The sequence below is a fragment of the Camellia sinensis genome, chromosome 4, assembly GCF_055761805.1.
Source record: "Camellia sinensis isolate YWXY chromosome 4, ASM5576180v1, whole genome shotgun sequence".
Taxonomy (NCBI): domain Eukaryota; kingdom Viridiplantae; phylum Streptophyta; class Magnoliopsida; order Ericales; family Theaceae; genus Camellia; species Camellia sinensis.
In genome coordinates, this window is record NC_138964.1 from 115,023,201 (window position 1) to 115,034,997 (window position 11,797).

Consider the following 11,797-nt stretch of genomic DNA (forward strand, 5'->3'; position numbering starts at 1 on the left):
AAATAATAATCAAATTTTTTTTTTTTTTAAAACCTGATAACACAATAAAACATTTCATTTTCTATAAATTTTTTTATCGAAAGTATGATTAACAATATTACACAAAAAAATACAAAAATTAAAAATAAAAAAATCCAAGACACTCATTTTATATGATTTTTTTTAAGAGCACTAAATTTTATTTTAAACAACATACACACAAAATTAAGTAAACAAACAAATAAAATTTTTAAATACTGAATTTAAAAATAAAAAAAAAAACAAAAGCTTAAAAAAGTGAAATGGAAAACAACCCCAAAGTGTTTAAATCTAAGTAAGTCTAAAAAATTGCGAACAGTTGTGATGGTGCAAAACTGTTCAAAAAAGCCTGCAAAAGCCAGCGCAAATACAAAAAAAAAAAAAAAAGAAAAAAAAAATTGCTTCGAAATTAAAAAATAAAATAAAATGAAAACATGAAATTAAGCAAACAAACATCCTTACTTGATTGAAAACATTAATCAACCAAACCAACCATTTTTTTATCAGTACCATCTATTTGCAATCCTATCATAGAGTGAACCACACCAAATCAAATCTCTTTTCTTTTCTTCCGCAGGAACTCCATTGTACTGGTGTAAAGATGAAACAAAACAATCCCCCCCCTTCACTGCAACTTATTGTTTTCATCATACAAACACAAAAAACAGTATACCAGAGAGATGTGATTCAAGTATACTGTCAAAAACATTCTACAAAATTGAATAGAAGCACTGTTTTTTGATCATTTGATTTACTGAAAGCAATCTCAGATATCAGAAGCAAAATTTCATCACAATTCTCAATTTCACCACACCAAGAAAACCAAACCTCTCTATTCCACTGATTACGATCGTGACCACGATCACCGCTCGGTTCGTCGTTATCCTGCTCCCCAGACACCACCTGCGCATTATATATCACAGAATCATCACCACATTCACAACCTATATAATAACATCAACATATTGAAGCCGAAGCTAACCTCTGCCCAAGTGGATCTGGACCGATCTTCGCGAGACTCAGAGTTTCTTTCTTCGTCTCTGTCGTCGTTGTGACCCAGTGCCACATCGATCAAGCCCTTGATCAGACCGTCCATTCAGAGACAAATTCAGAGAGACTGTGAAGCGATCTAAATCGTCGTTGAGGATAAGATAGATATATGTAGGAATGTTGATGAAATCTCCACTGTTGATGAAGTCTTTCATTCTCCAATCTCTACTTCATCAATTCAAAGCAAAATTAACTGATTTCAATTCAAAGCAAAATTAACTGATTTAAAACTGCTGTGCAGTTTGGGAACGTGGGTGGTGGAATTGGTTGGTTTGAATTTATGATATTACCCTTAGTTATAAATTGATATTAGTGTAAAAATAACATAATTGTTAAGGTCATTTTAGGAAAAATACAAAAAAAAAATTTAGAGAGGCTTCAGGACACCACAACTCCTGTTGGCTTTTAATAATAGTATATATATATATATATATATATATATATATAATTTCTTAATGTCTGAAACTATTCTGTTAGATAGATGTATTTGTTGCTTCTTTAATCTCATCTCAATTTTCTGGGTATTTCTCATTTTGTTTCCATTCACCCAAATGCGGGTAGATAGTGGGACTTTTGAACAAATAAGTGAGATAAACAAGTAATGTTTGAAAATATAAGTGTCTTTTTAAGACAAATTATATCATTTTGGCCTCAAAAAATTTAAGATTGGGCCCAGAGGCTCGTGAGTTTCAAAAATGGACCTGAGTGGCCTAAAAAAATTGATAACTATATTCAACTTACAAAATACAAGGCATACCCTAATAAATATTATATATATATAAATATTTGAATTTGAAATGATGTAAAACGACTAATGTACATGTAAGATAGTATAAATAATACTATCCATTTATGAAATCAAAGGTCTTTGAGGTTAGGTTAGAATCATTAGGATACTATTCCATGGTCACTAGTCATGTTCAAATCATATCCACTCCAATACATAATTACACCAAGGATTGTCTTCATGACCATTTTGATGACATTGTGTTATTTGTTTATTTCTTATTTAATTAATTTCGGTAATACCATTTGTTTTCTTAAATAGACCAATGTACTAACTTGAGCTAAGATGAGGAAAATCTATCTTGTTTGGAAGTGAAGTTGATTGATCAATTTTGTTATGAAGAGTAGTGTTTGTGGAGAATAACAATTGCTAATTAAGGTTTCAAAAGTCTTTAAAATGCTGTTGAAGTTGCCTAACTTCAAATTGGTTTTGTGAATTGCATGCATGCACCACAGAAACAATATATATTATTATTTTTCTTAGTAAATGATGATAGAAAATTGCTCCTTCAATTTGCACTCACAAAATTTGTTCGGATAAGTTTTCTGAATTTATTGCAGAAAGTTTTTAAAAAATTAGTTTGGTAAATATTAATGAAAAAATGTTTTCATACGATTTTTTACTTTGGGGGGACAAAGTCAATTTTAGAAAATTCAAAAATATATTCTTTTTGTGTGTTTATTTTTGTCAAACTAATTTGTAATTTTTTTTAAAAAAAAGTTTAAAAACAGATTCTGAGAACTTAACCAAGCAGAATATATGTACTTTTTTATCCTCTCTTTCTTCATACCAAAATAAAAAAATAAAAAAGGCCATGGAAGATGGTGAAGGCAACATGGGTTAGGAATTGCGTAACACCTAATTATGATCGGTGAGAAACCAAAACAAAGAATAACAAATAAATTGGAACTGTAAATTATATGTACATACAGGAACACTAGATTTACATGGTGAATTCAATTACATTTCTTTGAAAGGAACTAATCTCAAACCCCATTTCTCTCTGTTTCTTTTCTTGAAAACTGTTTTTGATACTTTCATTCGAATGTAGTCTTTGAATCCGTCAAATACCCCTGTTTTCAACCGTTTGATCTTTGCATAAAGGGATCACGAGTCTTCGGCACAATTGCTTATTGGGTTTTGTTTTGTTTTGTTTTGTTTTTGCTTTTCACAAGTATGATTCAACTATTTTTGGGTTTTCAAATTCAAATTTTCAAATTATTTATATTCTTCTTGATATTTTTTTCCAATCCATTTGAATATTTAAATGTCAACTTTGTAAAAATTGATGTATTTGTTTTTCATTTGTATTTGTGTATATATATATGATGATTTATTTGGTTGCTTAGGAATATTGGCGAACATTGAGAGATAGGAATTAAGGATGTTGGGAGATTTCTTCACCAGAGGACTTGTGTATGTTATCAATCGATCATTCTTTTCTACCACTCTTTGATTCCTTGCTTTTTCTTTTTCTTTTTTCTTTTTTTTTTCTTAAATGAATATTCTTGGATTATTGACCTAATTAAAGGAAGATTCTTACATGTTTGATTGGCAGTCTGGTCCTTGGATATGCTTACCCTGCATTTGAGTGTTTCAAAACAGTTGAGAAGAACAGAGTTGAGATCGAAGAGCTTCGATTTTGGTGTCAATATTGGTAAGAACAGAATTGCAATTGAAGTTGACTCAAATATGTTTTGTGAAATTGTTGGTGCTAGTCTGTTTAAAATGTCTAGTGTGGTACAAGCTAATCAAATTTTATTTTTTAAAACTTTGGCATGGTTACCCCTCTCACTTTTACCTAAGCAATTTTTTGTAAATACAAAACCTGAAAACTAAATATAGTTTGTTTATAGTCAATAATAATAATAGGATCATTTTCAGCTTTCAAACAATAACGACATGGTCATCGAATAAAAATAGCTGGTGATAATTCAAAGGGTGAACAAATAATCCAAAACAATTGAATATGTATGAAAAATTAGCGATGATGGCGATTCATACTCTTCAATGCGTGAACTTATGAGCAAGAATTAATGGATGTGAAAGAAGTTTCAAGAAAAAATTGAAATGAAATAAAATGCCATGAATTTGTTGATTTCTAGTTGGTTCTAAAAACAAATCAATCGAAGAGTCTCTTCATTTCCAACTGTTCTTCAACTTATTGATGTGATCATTTCCCAATCAAAAAATAGATAAAACAGAGACAGAATAAATACCCAGAACAAAAAACTAGTTTTTGATTCAACAGGTTTTCGAGAACTTGTAGATCGGCATGAATTGTCATGAATATGTGGATTTCTAGTGTAGATGATTCCAAAAATGAATCAAATGAAGGGTCTCTTCTCTTCCAATCCCTCATGATAAATTCCCTTTAAAAAAACAAAAAACAGAGGAAAAAGAATAAATACCCCTCCCCCCCCCCCCCAAAAAAAAAAAAAAAAAGATAATTTTTTTGCAATTCAACAGGTTTTTTAATCAGCTATTGTTTATGAATTTTGCAGGATAATTGTGGCAGTGTTTACAGTCTTTGAGAGAATCGGAGATATATTCATTTCGTGGTATATACACAGTTTTTCTCAATCTTTGCTTGTATCCATTTCTCATGTTGAAATATAAAGCTTTGTTTTAATGCTTTTGAAGGTTGCCAATGTATGGTGAGATAAAGCTTGCCATGTTTATCTACCTGTGGTACCCAAAGACCAAGGTAAAAAAAAGAAAGAAAGAAAGAAAGGGACAATTAATCGCATCACCAAACCAGGCATCGCCAAACATGATTATGATGTGCTAAAAGAAATAATTTTGTGGTGGTTAATAATGCAGGGAACCAGCTATATCTACAAAACTTTCCTGCGGCCATACATATCAAAGCATGAGACAGAGATTGACCGGAAATTGCAGGAGCTGAGGGCCAGGGCATGGGACTTGGCTACTTACTACTGGCAAAACTGCACAAAAATAGGGCAATCAACATTCATCCAAGCTCTTCAGTACATGGCTGCTCAGTCTGGAAAGATTACAACAACAAAACCCAACGATGAGGTAAAGCTTCCAACGGGTTAGCTATCGAGTCTTAGGGCTAGTTTGGCATGTACTAAAAAAGTCAAAAAGTCACTATCTTATTTAAGTCACATCATCTTATTTAAATCACATCACCTCTCTAACACATCACATCAAACCCAACCCAAACCCACCAATAAGTCAAAAAGTGCACTTTTTTAGGACATTCCAAACCACCCCTTACTATGCGCACAGAAATAGAACACAGAATATGACAGAGTCACTCACAAGGCTATTGGTCCCATGTTATTATCTAGGGTTCATAGCTTTGTGAGCCTTATATCATCCCACCCTCAAAGCAAAGAAACGATCTGTTCCATGAACAATTAGGCATAACATGTATAGACACACTTGTAGTTTCAAATCCAAACCACACCACTTCTGTAAATAACAAGTTTGAGCTTTGAGCTTCCAATTATGCATGGTTTGGATAATATTTTTAAAATACTATACTGTTACATTTGACAGGTTGAAAAATCTAAGCAAGAACTGCTATTGACAACATTTCTAAACTGTTCCTACTTTCTTTCTTAATTTCTATTAACCCTATCACAAAATTTCACCATTCACCATTTGGGCAAACAGATTTTGAATTGCAGAGATTTGTGACAATGAAGTGTTTATGGGAAGATGGTTTGTGATACCTAGACATAAAAGTGTGTTTGGTAATATTTACGTTTTCAGTTTATATTTACAAAAATTTTATAAACTGATTTTTGTTTATTGTTTGTTTAACATACACTACAAACGCGTTTGGTAATTGGCAAAATGTTTTAAAAAATTTAAAAATATATAAAAAAAAAAAGTGAGAAATGGCAAGTGGTGACAAGCGGCAGCGGAAGACGGTGGTGGAAAGTGGTGATGGTGGGTGGTGGGTAGCTGGTGGTGGTGGGTGGTGGCGGGTGGGTGGTGGTGGCAAGTGGGTGGCGGATGGTGGGTGGGTGGGTGGGTGGTGATGGTGGGTGGGTGACGGTAACGGGTGGTAGGTTGTAGCGAGTGGGTGGTGGTAGCAGGTAGGTGGCGGATGGTGGTGAGTGACAGTGGCGGGTGGTAGGTGGTAGCGAGTGGGTGGTGGAGGTGGTGGTAGTGGATAGTGGGTGGTGGCAGTAAGTGAGTGGCGGGTGGGTGGTGGGTGGTGGGTGATGGTGGTGGTGGGTGGTTGTGGTGGATGGGTGGCAGGTGGCTGGTAGTGGTGGGTGGCTGGTGGTGGCAGGTGGCTGGTGCCAGGTGGGTGGTGAGTGGTGGTGGTGGCAAGTAGGTGGCGGGTGGTGGCGGCGAGCGGTGGATGGTAGTGGTGGGTGGTGGGTGGTGGCGGGTGGATGGCAGGTGGGTAGTGGGTGGTGGTGGTGGTAGCGAGGGGTGGGTGGTGATGGCGAGTGGGTGACAGGTAGGTGGTGGTGGCGGGTGGTGGTGGCAGGTGGGTAGTGAGTGGTGGTGGCAGGTGGTGGTTGGGAGTGGGTGGTGGTGGCGGAAAACAGTGATGGAAAATTGTGACAGGTGGTGGCTAGTGTTGGGTGGTAAAAAAAAAAAAACTCAAAATTCAAAACGGAAACACATTTTTTGTGTTTTTATTTTTTAGCCAAATTTATAAACTGAGACCACTGATTTATAAATCAAACATTTTACCAAACAAGCTTTTATTTGAGTTTTTTAAAATTTTTATAAATATAAACAGAAAACTAAAAACGTAAGTGTTACTAAACGGCACCTATGTGTTTCGTTTTCATGTTTTCAAAAATAAAAACAGTGAAAAGTTCAAAACATCCATCCTTTTCATTTTTATGCAACAAACACTTTCAAAAATTCAAAACAACTTTTTGATATATTTCCTAAAAAGTGGGTTGTTTTCTAACAATTTTTGCAGAAGCTATTTTCGGAAAGTTTGTCAAACAATTTTTACTTGTGCCTCTGGGAAAATGAAAACATAAAACAAAAACAAAACCAAAACCAAAACCAAACACGACAACCATGGAACTCGAGCCCTAATCACAAAGTAAAGAAAACAAGCACCTGTACCATTAGCACCTTAATGTAGCTAACAAATCATAATGTCATGGACAAGCAATTGTAGGAAAATTGTCATTCATTCATTCAAAGACACAATTGCATTAACAAGAATGCATTGTACTACACACAAATCGATTTACTCTATATATTAGAAAATGGTTCACTAATTTCACCTTCATATGTTTCAAAATTCAATATAACAAATAAGCTTAACCAGCCTATGTTGCAGCAGCAGCAGCATAAGAATGAAAACCCATACCCAACGGCAGCAGCTCCTCCATCCTCTCCGACTGGATCACCAGCATTTCACCACCGTATGGCTAACAAGCACAGGCACCCATCCTCCAAGAGGGGGCGGCCACTACTACCTCCTACATCTCTTGGGACTGCAAATCACCACCGGTTCGTGGCCAATTCACCCAAATCAGAGGCAGGTCAAGTTCGCCTCCACAGCCAAGCAGAATTCATACACACTACTACTCAAGAGGAACCCGAACCAAGCTCCCGTAGGGAACCCAGTTCAACCGATGAAAAAGAAACCGGTGTCGACAATCAGCTACACGCCGCCCGGCTCCGACTCTGCCGGTCCAAAGGATTCCATTAAAAAAAACACACTCAAATTCAATTAGCTTTTTGTACCCCCATGTAATTTGTTTTCTATATATGGAGAGAACTTGAAATTAATGAAAAATTAAAACAAAAAAAAAACAAAAAAGAAAAAGTTTTGAATAATTGCAGATTAATATAGATAACAAATAGCAGGTTGTTATTGATACCGTTAGGTTTGGCGTTATATGTGCACATATGATTGAAAATAAATATACATAACAAATACACAACAACCCTAGCATTAGGTTTGGAGTGTTATTTGAAGCTCCGAATGGATCGGAGGAGGTGATCGAAGGCTCGGGATATGGAACGGGAGAGGAAGCGGAGGAAGAAGGTGAAGGGATTGTTGAGGAGGTGGGAGGAGATTTTGGAGCGGAGGTGGCAGAGGAAGTGGCGGCCGCCGGAGCCAGGCGAGGTGGACATGGGCTGGAGGTAGGCCCAGGCGGCCTGTTTGACGAGGCGGTTGCGGATGGAGATCTCGTAGCCGGACTGGGCAGGGGCGGAGGAGGTAGGGGAATTCACGGCGGAGGAGGGGAGGAGGTCCTTGAGGGAGGTGTAGGAGAGGGGTTTGATGAAGATGAGCTCGAAATCCATGATCGATTGGAAGGGTTGTGATGATGAATTGGATGATGATGATGATGAGGTGGAGGCGGCGGAAGCGGCGGCGGCGGCGACGGTGGGGAAGCTGGCGGCGTGGAGGGGTTTTGTTGGGAGGGTGAGGGTGGAGGGGACGAGGGCGGAGGTGGCGATTGAGTTTCTGCGCCGGAGAAGAGGGTTTGGTCTCTTCGCCGTCGTCAAGTCCATGGAATCCATTGATCCAGCAGAGAATTCTCACTCTCACTCTCACTCTCTCAAACAAATTAATTTAAATCAGTTTTTTTTTTTTTTTTTTTTTTTCTTTTTCCATAAAAGTATGGGGTACGAAAATTATATACTAATTATTTTTCATTTTATTAATTAATATTTTTATAGTATTTGTTATTAATAAATTAGATGATAAATTGAAATTTACTAGTCAATTCCCCTTAAAATAAACTTATAAATTTTATATAATAAAATAAATAGATTAATTACAAAAAACAAAAAAACTTCAAATTTTCACGCATTTTACTTTAAACTCTAGTGTTTTAATTTCGATAAATTAAACCATAAAATTCTATTCATGTTTAAATGGGTCCTCTCCGTCCATCTCCATTCTGCAAGGTAACCAAGGGTGTTTAAAGTACATGTTAGAGTTTAAAGTGAAAAATACGTAAAATATTGAAGTTTAATTTTAGTGATTTTAATTTTTTTTAATGGTTAATTGCACAAAAAATCTCAAGATTTCATATATTTTTTATTTTAAACTCTCTCCGTTACTTTACATAAATGGAGATGAATGGAGGGGTCATATTGAAACACGAATGAAACTTTAAGATTTAGGCTATGTTTGGTAAACTTTTCAAATTATAGTTCCGTCCATTGATTTGAGTGTGTTGTTCGTTTTAAGCTTTCAAATCATAATTCTATATACATTTCTCACAACACAATTCAAAACATAATTATTACTTTTTAAAACTTATAATCAAACACATAATTCAAAACTTTTTTCAAATCTCAATTCAAATCAATATTTTAATTTTTTAAATATTTTAAATATTTAAATATTTTAATTTTGTTAAGATTTTAAATATTTTAATATTTAAATATATTACGATTTTTTTAATTTTTTGAATATTTTTAAATATTTTAATTTCAAAATATTATGATTTTAATTTTTAAAATTTTAAAATATTTTATAAAAACAAATTCAAACTCTATTTTATAAAATTATTTTTAAATATTTTAATTTTTTTGTTATGCATTTGGTTACGATTTGAGTGTAGAGTTGTGAAAGTAGTATGGAATTTCAAGTTATGAGTTTGGTTATGAGTTTTGAAAATAATTTCTTAATTGATTTTTGTTTTATGTGTTTGGTTACGATTTGAGTGTAGAGTTGTTTTTAAATTTAAAATATTAACATTTTAAATTATTTAAATTTTTTGAATATTTAAATTATTTTAATATTTACGATTTAAATTTTTTGAATATTTATTTTAATTTTTTACTTATTAAAATTTTTAAATTATTTAAATATTTATGATTTAAATTTATTTTGAAAAAAAATTATTTCCTTTGTAGTATTTTTAATTAAAAAATTGATTATTGTTATTTTCTGTTAATAATAAATTTTTTTAATTGAATTTTAAAAAGAGTTTGATTATGATTGTTGATCAGAATTTTCAATAGTGTGAAAGTAGTGTGTTTTGTTATGAGTTATAACAATTTGAATTAAGTTTTGAAAACTTTTTTAAATTATTTTAAATTATTTTAAATTATAACATTTTAAATTATTTTCAATATTTATTTCAAAACTCATAACCAAACAAATTTTCTTACTTCACATGTCAAGTCAAATTTTCAAAATTCAATTCCACACTCAATTCAAAACTCTATTAAAAAATCATAACCAAACAAATTTTCTAAACTCAAATCATAATTCTACAACTCACAAACTCAAAATACAACTCATACTCTCAAATCATATTTACAAAACTCTACCAAATGCAACCTTAATTTTTCAAAATTGAAACAATAGGATTTAAAGTGAAAAATCTGTAAAATCTTTAATGAAAAATTATAATTAACCCAAAAAAATTTCTTACTGGAACCAAGCTGGTTCTATCTTTTTAAAATTGTTTAGTAGAGGAGATGTTAAGTTGTTTAACTTAACTATTTTAAAATACACGCACAAAAAATAATAATAATTACATAATTGGCTAATATTAAATATATAATCAAAATTTTGAATTTCAAAAGCTATGCCTATCACAGTTGTGCTGTAAAATATTACAAGGATATTTTAAGTTATGACATATTAATAGAAATTTATTTAATAATTTTTATATTTTATATAGAATGATATAATTTAACATAAATTTTTCACTGTATCATAAAGTCTTCACTTTAAACAAAATATTATGATGACAGATTTTATTGGTAATAATAATGATATTTTTTGTATAAAATTTCGGTATATGATTTTTTCTTTTTTTAAATTCGTAACTAATAAATATAACAATTATAATCAATTAAGTTAGTCTCAATTCATTTTAGAGAGGATCTATTTAGTAAATATAATAAATTATTAAACTTGTGACAACAAAATAAAAAAGAGAAATTAGGAAAAGTGGGCCAAAAAGAGAGAGGCTCCAGTTGAAAATGCGCTCACTATTATTAATTAATTAAGTAATTAATAAAATTAAATTAAAGAACAAACAAACAGTTCCTTAAAAATGCTAATCTTTGTCTTCCTGTGTCTCGTGGTGCTTGCAAGCTTTTATGGACCAAAAAGAAAGTTGACCCTTTGGGTGTCTTTAATAATTTTTTATTATTTATTTTTTAGAAAAATATTTTAGAGTGTTACTGACCCCACCTAGTATATGAATTACAAATACTTAAAACTTTTAAAATTATGTCACATGATCTGTTAGTATACTAGTTAGTACATTAATTAATATATATAACATTATTCGTGAAGGTTTGATTTGATTGTTAATCTTTGATATTTAAGATACTCCTTTATCTCAAAATAATAGCCTTTTCTAAGAAATTTATTTATTTTATTTTATTTGTAATATAATTATTGCACTTTAAAAAAAATAATTTTTCAAAATAGTCTTTGATAGTACATTTTTTAAAGAATATTAATTGTCATAATTTTACTTTTTATGTTGTTAATGAATTTAAAAGAAAGACAAAATAAGAAATTCATACTATTATTGTTCTTAATTTTTGAAAATGAACTAATATTTTGAGATAATAAAAAATAAAATAAATGACTAATATTTTAAAACAGAGAGAGTAATATATTTATGAAAAAACTTTACCGAGCAAATTGACAATTACAACCATTAAATTTGTATTACAGATTAAGCATATCCGATTAAAGTTTTTTGAATTAAGTTTTTTGGAAACTCAGTTTTTTAGTTTTCATATTTTTTTAATTTTAGTGAATATTTTTAAAATTTTAAACATTTTTTTTTACTTTTTTAGATGCACCTTACTTAAATGTATCTAAAAAGTAAAAAATTTGTGAAAAAATATTTTAAAATTTTAATAAATACATAAAATACAAAAAATGTACTGAATTCTCATTTTTTTTTTTTTTGTATTTTTGATATTTAGTGAATTTTTAAAAGGTTTTTTTCACAAATTTTTTACTTTTTAGGTATATTTATGTTAGGT

General features: G+C 31.7%; 2 protein-coding genes and 1 long non-coding RNA gene across 3 annotated transcripts; 1 reads left to right on the forward strand and 2 right to left on the reverse strand.

Moving 5' to 3' along the window:
- Nucleotides 1-497: 497 nt before the first annotated feature.
- LOC114258968 (uncharacterized) lies at nucleotides 498-1,443 on the reverse strand. The gene is made up of 2 exons (XR_014365694.1): nucleotides 1,001-1,443; nucleotides 498-921 (listed from the first exon to the last, which is right to left on the reverse strand). It is a non-coding gene; the product is annotated as an uncharacterized LOC114258968 (long non-coding RNA).
- A 1,342-nt stretch (nucleotides 1,444-2,785) lies between these two features.
- On the forward strand, nucleotides 2,786-5,419 carry LOC114258950 (HVA22-like protein j). Its single transcript, XM_082866022.1, has 5 exons — nucleotides 2,786-3,271; nucleotides 3,414-3,512; nucleotides 4,360-4,416; nucleotides 4,499-4,562; nucleotides 4,679-5,419. The coding sequence occupies exons 1-5, from the start codon at nucleotides 3,240-3,242 to the stop codon at nucleotides 4,916-4,918; spliced, it is 492 nt and encodes a 163-aa protein (XP_082722148.1). The 5' UTR covers nucleotides 2,786-3,239; the 3' UTR covers nucleotides 4,919-5,419.
- Nucleotides 5,420-6,980: 1,561 nt separating this feature from the next.
- LOC145789450 (uncharacterized) lies at nucleotides 6,981-8,418 on the reverse strand. The gene is made up of 2 exons (XM_082866021.1): nucleotides 7,699-8,418; nucleotides 6,981-7,501 (listed from the first exon to the last, which is right to left on the reverse strand). Exon 1 carries the CDS (start codon nucleotides 8,342-8,344, stop codon nucleotides 7,787-7,789), a length of 558 nt encoding a protein of 185 aa, XP_082722147.1. The 5' UTR covers nucleotides 8,345-8,418; the 3' UTR covers nucleotides 6,981-7,501; nucleotides 7,699-7,786.
- Nucleotides 8,419-11,797: the final 3,379 nt, after the last annotated feature.

Coding starts and splice junctions, on each gene's coding strand:
- LOC114258950 (XM_082866022.1), top strand. CDS start 3,240: ATGTTGGGAGATTTCTTCACCAGAGGACTTGT. Junction 3,272..3,413: donor TTCTTCACCAGAGGACTTGT/GTATGTTATCAA, acceptor TTTGATTGGCAG/TCTGGTCCTTGGATATGCTT. Junction 4,563..4,678: donor TGTGGTACCCAAAGACCAAG/GTAAAAAAAAGA, acceptor TTAATAATGCAG/GGAACCAGCTATATCTACAA.
- LOC145789450 (XM_082866021.1), bottom strand. CDS start 8,344: ATGGATTCCATGGACTTGACGACGGCGAAGAGACCAAACCCTCTTCTC.